General features: G+C 41.9%; 1 protein-coding gene across 1 annotated transcript; it reads right to left on the reverse strand.

The window, feature by feature from the left end:
* Positions 1-272: 272 nt before the first annotated feature.
* LOC112291709 (aldehyde oxidase GLOX) lies at positions 273-2,418 on the reverse strand. Its single transcript, XM_024539523.3, has 2 exons — positions 1,010-2,418; positions 273-789 (listed from the first exon to the last, which is right to left on the reverse strand). Exons 1-2 carry the CDS (start codon positions 2,287-2,289, stop codon positions 468-470), a joined length of 1,602 nt encoding a protein of 533 aa, XP_024395291.1. The 5' UTR covers positions 2,290-2,418; the 3' UTR covers positions 273-467.
* Between the last annotated feature and the right edge of the window lie 5,000 nt (positions 2,419-7,418).

Below are 7,418 nucleotides of genomic sequence, written 5' to 3' on the forward strand. Positions count from 1 at the left end.
GGCAACTGCCGATGCGAACTGTCGAAAAATTCAATGTTTCAAGGTCGAAAAAGTTAAATATATTGAAGACTCTTGGCGTTTGCAGACCAAGGTAGCAGCCAATGCCACTCTGTGAAAACAAGGATGCCACGAAGACTAGTGTTGCGCATGTGGCGGTTCGAGAATGAGCCAGCAAAGATAGAAAGAGACAAAAATAGAAAAGTTGGACACAAAGTATTGCCATGCCAAAGCCAGTGATGACAGCAGAAAAACAGGAGAATAAGAAAAAGTAAAGTACAATTATCACATTAAAAAAAATGTCCACGCAGAAATCACGAGGTTGTTCATTTCAAACTCAATCCCACAAATGGAATTCCTATCCACAAGCAGGATGTTCATGATTTCAAGAAAGTACTTATTCAACAACTGGGTACCAGAACAACTGCAACTCTAACACGAACCTCTCAAGCCCAAATCACTCCTAGCTATCAACCCACCCGGACCCAGTTGGCGCGACTGGGGACTCCGTTCTGCAGACAGAACAGCATGTAATACTGCTGAGGAGCAACGCTGGAGCTTGGGGGGCCTGTTACTCTAGTTACCCAGAATCCTCTTGATTTCCCCGGAACTGTGGCCGCAAGCTTGATGGCCCTCTGTCCTTGAGAGTAAGAATGGGTTGTGAAAGGAGCACTGAGAATGTTCACCTCCACATACCCGACCCTACTCCTAGCAAGGAATGCCACATTAAATTTCTGTCTGTATCCAATTGCTGCTGGGACTTCCATGATGCGAGGCCGGCAGTCATTTAAACTGCGCAAAGGAAAGCAATTTGTAGTCTCTTATTAGCCACAGCGCATTATATCATTATAAAAACATCCTAGAACCATTTATTTGCGGATTCTGTAGACTATATACAGTTACGGAACCTTTCAACACTGAAGTTTAGTTGTGACATTGTTCTGGTTCAGCTCAGAACAGCTACAATAGAGCTGAGCTTATGAAAGAGAACAAGAATGGATGTAACTCTCACTTGGCACTCAAGTACGCCGGTGCGAATGCCTCCACGCGAAGCTCTGTGGGTAATGTGCCCCTGTATGTGTAAAACTGGTGAGTGTTGCTTCCCGCTACCAGCACACGCCCATCTGATAGCAAGTTGGCTGTGCTATGGTACACCCGGCCGACACCAGAGGCTCTCTGCGTCTGGAACCTCTTCCCGGCTTTCGCATCCCCATCGTACGTCACTGGCTGCAGGACCGGACTGCTTGCCTTTCCCCATCCCTGATACCCGTATTGTGCTCCGTTGATGATCAAGATCTCTCCCGTCGGTAGGTTCACCATATCACCCATTACACGACGAATCGGCATGTTCTCCATCGCCCAGTTCGCGTTTGCAGCAGTCGGGTTAATCCTACCACAGCTGAAAGACCCGGGTTTTCCCTTGTCCGCGTTTCTGGATGCACCATATCCAGCTCCTCCGCACACCAAAATCTCCACGGAGTTGTGTGGCGCCTTAATGGGAAGCATGGCTGCGGATCCAGCCGATGGATAATTTCGAGGATTTCCAGGAATTCTTGGTAGCTTTTTCACCACCCTACCGGAGCCGATATTCAAAATCACCGAGTCTCGGTTGGCGAACACAAAAAAATCGCCGTTGGGCAACAAAAACACGAACGGGTACAAATTGTCGGCACTTCCACGGAGCAGTGGCAAATTGAATGCTCCCTCGCCGGCTCTCCTCTTTGGCACAAATTCGTATGAGGGCTCATTCCGGCCTCCTACTACGATCTGTCGGTTACCTCCTGGCAGTATGTGGTTGGATGCATACCACCGCCCCCTAGTCAGCTCTTGCGCTGTCTCCACCCAGTCACAAGTTCCTCTAGCACTGCAGGGCGCCAGTGTTCGGATCTTCTTGTTGCCTTCAAAATCCCCACCAGTTTGCACCATCACTCCATTACTCATGAACTGCCCAGATGAGCACCATGTATCAGTCTGGACATACAGAGGACGGACTGCACCGTTGGCAGGGTTGAACATGACAGAGTGGGCGTAGCAATCGATCTTGGAAAAGCGTTCTAAAGGCTGTTTGCGGCATCGTTTACCGGGCAACCTGATTTGTGAGGGACCAATGTTGGTCCGATCAAGCATGATAGCGGTGTCAAAGCGCGTGACGGCAGTGTGCATGGCGGAGACACCGGCATTTCTTTGAAGCATCTGCCAAGTACCCTGACCTTCTACAAGTACAGAACTCAACACAAGACATTGAATTATGAAAAATGAAACAATCAATCTTGGAGCTAACGCCTTTTCCATCTCTAATGTGTATCGATGTTGCGTCCGTCGAAGCTCCAAATAGCACCAGAATGCTCTCTTCGAAGATTGTCTCGTCGCTTATACCGAGGAGGTGATTCAGGATGAACAAACTTTCTTGTGCGTGCTCAGTGGCAAACCTTTCTGCCTTGTTCACATTTCGAGAAACCACACGCGTTACAATGCAACAGATTCGACGAGGACATAGGTGTCATAAAATCAATAGCAGCCAATCTGGATGGTTCATCATGTGATTATTGAGAACGCATGCACCGTCTGGATTGAGGCTTAAGAGACCGAATGAGCCTGACGGCTTGCTCAAGTGTTGAGCTTTGAAAGGACAAGCTCAACATCAAAGCACGGATTCGGAAAGCTGACCCTCTCCAATGCCGTTTCCAGCAATGAAGCCAATATCCAGGAGAGGACTTGCCATCTGAAGGGTCTGAGATGACTCATGGATTAATGCTGCGGACGTCATTTACAATATTCAGGCTCCGAGTCCCCGCCATCGTTGGTATGGGGTCGTGCCCGGCGCTTAGTGTCACAAACGCACAAGTCAACAGCTCCCCAATACACGAAGGTTCGCCACACCGTTACAGTAGTCCAGTCTTGATTCATACGCGGCAAGGCACATGCAAACGAAGGAACAGATTCCTGCTCTCCTTCGCATGGGTTCATCGGAGAGGTACGAATATACGGGACAATTGATTCCCCATTGTACACTGCTGTTGTGAATTTCCCTCTAGAATTCTTTTATATTCGAAACGATTATCTGGTGCGCTGTGAAGTCTCTGCGGGCAGTTGGTTTTTGGGGGTTATTCGATAATAAGACTCTGACCGACGGAGTTTCATGCATAGACACTTCCACAAGAAAGTGCCAAGCATGAATCTTTGCAGGATGAGCAGATGCGAAGTGAATTCAATATAAGTCATACCATGGTGTTTGAATCGTTTATGCGATGATTGCCAATTCGTTGCGCTCTGTACATTGGATGTGCAGACGAACGCTAAACCCATCCAGTTCTTTTCATACCGAAAACTATCACAGTTCCCTAGGGACTTTCCTCAGGTAGAGATTTGGAAAGCAGTGCTAAAGGGCAGTTAATATAATCAAGGTCTTTGGAATAGAATGCAATCCCAATATTTTTCCGTCAACCTTAACTCATGTTCTGATTTTGAACAACAAGAATAAAACGGACCGTGGTTTCAGGATTACCTTTTCATGTACTGTAAAATTCCTAGATCTGGAAGATGGAGGTGATCTCTCTGGCACAACCAATTTAAAATTATTATGTAAATTTGAATTGAACTAATCTATTAGGTACAGCTGGTTTCCTGACTGCATTATATGATAGCTCAGGTAATCTTTCTTTTCTGCCTCGAACAGTGGGGGAATTTTGATGTTATCACATGAGCGCGAGAAGCGCAGCACTTCGTTTTGGTATCACATGTGAGTGCCATTTCCAAGTAATGGAGAAACCAGAACAAGAATCGCGAAAATCCTTACCGATTAAAGAGTGTGCGCAACCGTGGCCTTGTCTTATTCGTATCCAAGGAAGTTCTCCCTTGCGAACTGTTGAAGTATTGATGCCTGGATCCGGCACACGAGTTTCGTTTTCAGGGTTTGAGAAGCTTGACCGGGGCTTCGGCCTAAAGCTCAGGCATGTGACTGCCTTTTTTAGCCTCACCGCCCGGGCCGACTTTGCTTGCTGTGTGTCGTGCCATTAGCTGTAAATATAGACATTGTATAATTAGCTTTCCCTAAACAGAGTTGACCTCATCACGCAAAAACATAATTGGAACAGGATGAACATGTGGGGCATTAAATTATGATAACATACAGTAGCATCGAAGTGGATTGTATCATGCTGGCTGGAGTCTGCATAGCAACTCAGAAATGGTTGCTCGTGCTGCAACCAGCGAACAGGTAGAGCCACTAGTTGATGCTATTATCGATACAATATTTGAATGTTCATTCAAAAAATTGAACCAATATATTTACAAAGGTATTATGCGTGCAGCTTAATCTGAGGCACGAACCAATACCAATCAGTAAGCAGCAAGTGAATTATGTGGCACCAAATTTTGGACAGTTCCACCTATATTTCTCCCTGTTCCCTGGCCTCGGCTTCAATAAGCAGAAAATGTACAACCAGGTGTCAGAGTGGCACCAAAACGATGCGCTCAAACGGAGACGTTTCATTTTCACACCGACGCACCCTGGTCTGTGTGTTGTTTCTGAAATCAGCACTGAGAATACATTTCCTCTGCTGATTCGGCAGTGGAGCTTCTGCAGCTTTTCTGGTCAATTACTTGCTAGATTATGATCTGGTGTGGAGCCAAACATAGCCCTCTCTGTGATGCACAGCAGACAACTCTTTCAAGTTGTTCAGATTACTGACCAAGTTGTTCGTGATGCACAACTTCACATGGCGGGGAGAATAAATTAAATAGAAAAGTAGGTTCTCCAGCATGTACCATGGCTTTTTTGATGCACTCCGATTTGCACCCCAGCTTGTTCTAATACACTAGACCTGTTAACCTGGGCAGGGGGGGACGGGGAATGTCCGTTGCCAAGTGGGGATAACTATGGACAAAATTCATGGAGGAGCTCTAAACCCGGAAATTCGTCATGTTCAGATGAATCGGTAAAAGATGACAAGGATTATACCGTGTGAATCCCTGGTTCTGTCACTAAAGCAAATGACCATTTTGGGATTGCAATTCGATTGTTGATTACTCCATCGTTGCATGAAATAGCGCCGTTGCAGGCTACCTCTTGTACCTGCAAGAGCATTTGTGACGATGAATCCCTTCGCCTGGAGTACTCCTGACTGCACTTTCGATTCTTAAAAGGTGAAAATTGGTCCGTAATCCTTCATGTTAACCGATCTCATGGTGCCAGACAAGTACACTCAGCAGAGGTCTCCTCCAACGAGCGCCGACCCAACGTAGCATGATCCTGCTAATGGTCGTCGGAGCTACGGTACAACTACTGCATCAAAAGTAATAGTTCAACTCAAAGGATGTTGACCAGTAAAATCTTCCGGTGGAACCGACTAAGTTAAAATCATCAGTGAAGAGAAGACACACAAAGCCGCTCTGATATCTGGGCAGGTACTATAGCAAATGCATCCGTCCAGGCTCTAACCTCTTTCGGAGCAGTCTGGATTCAACAGTAGATCATGCTCGCTGTAAACCAGGCCTCTACTGTGTACCGTGCTTTCTAGTCACAAGGATTTAGCGTTTTCGTAGTGCTACGACATGGTAAACGGATGTTGCGCTCTTGACGCGTACTACATCCCAAGTATGAAGAGCAAACCTTCAGACGTGGGATGTACTGACACTGATCCTGTGTATCATTGTATCCCTTGTGTAGACCACCACGACGAAAGCTATAGCTCGGGCATGAATCGCTGCTGTCTGATTTGCACCGCTGAGCACCCAGTTTGCAGATCCTGCAAAACCATCTTCAAGTTCTAGTGTTGCACATTACTCTTCGGATTTATCACTTTGGAAGTTGCGTTATTTTAAGGATGGAGACTCTGCGCAGTTGCACCATGTTGCAGTCCTCAACTGGAAATTTTTGTAGTTTGTGAGGTTCGTTGGTTGTGAATTTTGCCATGCAGAGATGAGGGCCTCTGTTGATTCAGTTAAAATTTTGGGATGTTTGCTTGGAAGCGCTCAAGATGAAGATATTGATTTGATTTTTGCTGTTGTTTTTGGAATTTTGAGATTGTGATGATCTTGAATTTATATGTAAATTGTAATGTCTTTAGTTTTCAACAAACATAGTGAAGCATGTCCTTGTCTTGATCTGATCTGACTTTATTGTTGCCAGTTGTTTTTGTCCTATTTTTATAGGTTGTGCCAGATGCATAGTTAAGTTGCATTTATTCTGTGTAAAAAGTGTATGAGAATGTGTATGAGCAATGAATGATTACTTTATTGAAACACAAATCATTTTTATTTCATAATTTCTTTGAAAATTTTAAATTTTTATTCCACAATAAATAAATGATTTCTTTGAAAAACATCCATTAAAAGATTGATTTTGGATTTCTATTTTATTAATTCTTGATGCACTTCTTAATGTATTACCTCAAGTAATTAGGAGTTTTATAATTTTCTTTGAACTTATGGTTTTAAAATATTGCAGCTCGAGTGCAAAGATCAATATAATGTCTATTTGATTTTTTGGAATAATAAATAAAAAAAATTGTACAATACTTTCAAAACAAATAAAGCTTCAATAATCTATTTATTGTTTATAAATACATATATATATATATATATATATATATAGGAATTTCTCATTTAAAATGTTAATCCTCAAAACAATATTAAAAAACCTCAAAAATAACTCAACATAAAATCAAGTACGATCATGTAAATATTTTATACACCATTTGAATAATATTGTATATTGTAAAAATATGAAAATTAAAACAGTAGACTCTGAATATTGGAATGTTGCGAGTTAAATTATTCCTTATGTTCTTTAATACATATTTAAGGTTTAAAGATACAGTAATCGTATGAATTTCTTTAAAAATAAACTAATTAAAATCATATATTAGTATTCTTTATAAATGTAATCGAAATCTTATCTACTTAAGAATTTTAGAAAAAATATTAAAAATAAAAATAAATAAATAACTTCTTGAATACGTTTTCATTTTTCAAAAACAGCTTGTTCATATTCTATTCTAAATACATTAGAACTATAGAAAAGTTGAAGAAATCTGGAACTTTATGTATTTACCTATATTTTATTAAGTAAAAAATTTCAAGCATTTAGAAACTATATAATAGTTAATAAATTTTAGTTGAAAGTATAACAATACAAATCAAATAATAATAACGATAAGAAAAATAATGTTAATTAGTTAAAGATCTTTTAAGTCTAATCTTATGAAACATCAATGGAAATCTTACTTCAGAATTTATTGTACTGAGTTTGGTGTAGTGGTATTTGGCTTCAGCACTATTGGAATTCAACCCCTTGTAAATACTATTGAAACACTATGGGATAAAGCAATATAAAGACTAGAATTTTGATTCAAACATGGACTAACTGCCATTAAAGAGTGTTCATGCACAAAATCATCGTGTTTACCCCATAGTCTTCA

This window comes from Physcomitrium patens, chromosome 14 (assembly GCF_059467195.1).
Source record: "Physcomitrium patens ecotype Gransden chromosome 14, ASM5946719v1, whole genome shotgun sequence".
NCBI lineage: Eukaryota > Viridiplantae > Streptophyta > Bryopsida > Funariales > Funariaceae > Physcomitrium > Physcomitrium patens.

What these genes read in the sequence shown, in the direction of transcription:
- LOC112291709 (XM_024539523.3), bottom strand. Translation starts at nt 2,289, where the DNA reads ATGGAAAAGGCGTTAGCTCCAAGATTGATTGTTTCATTTTTCATAATT. An exon ending in CCGGCGTACTTGAGTGCCAA is followed by an intron (nt 790 to 1,009) that starts GTGAGAGTTACA and finishes TCCTTTGCGCAG; the next exon opens with TTTAAATGACTGCCGGCCTC.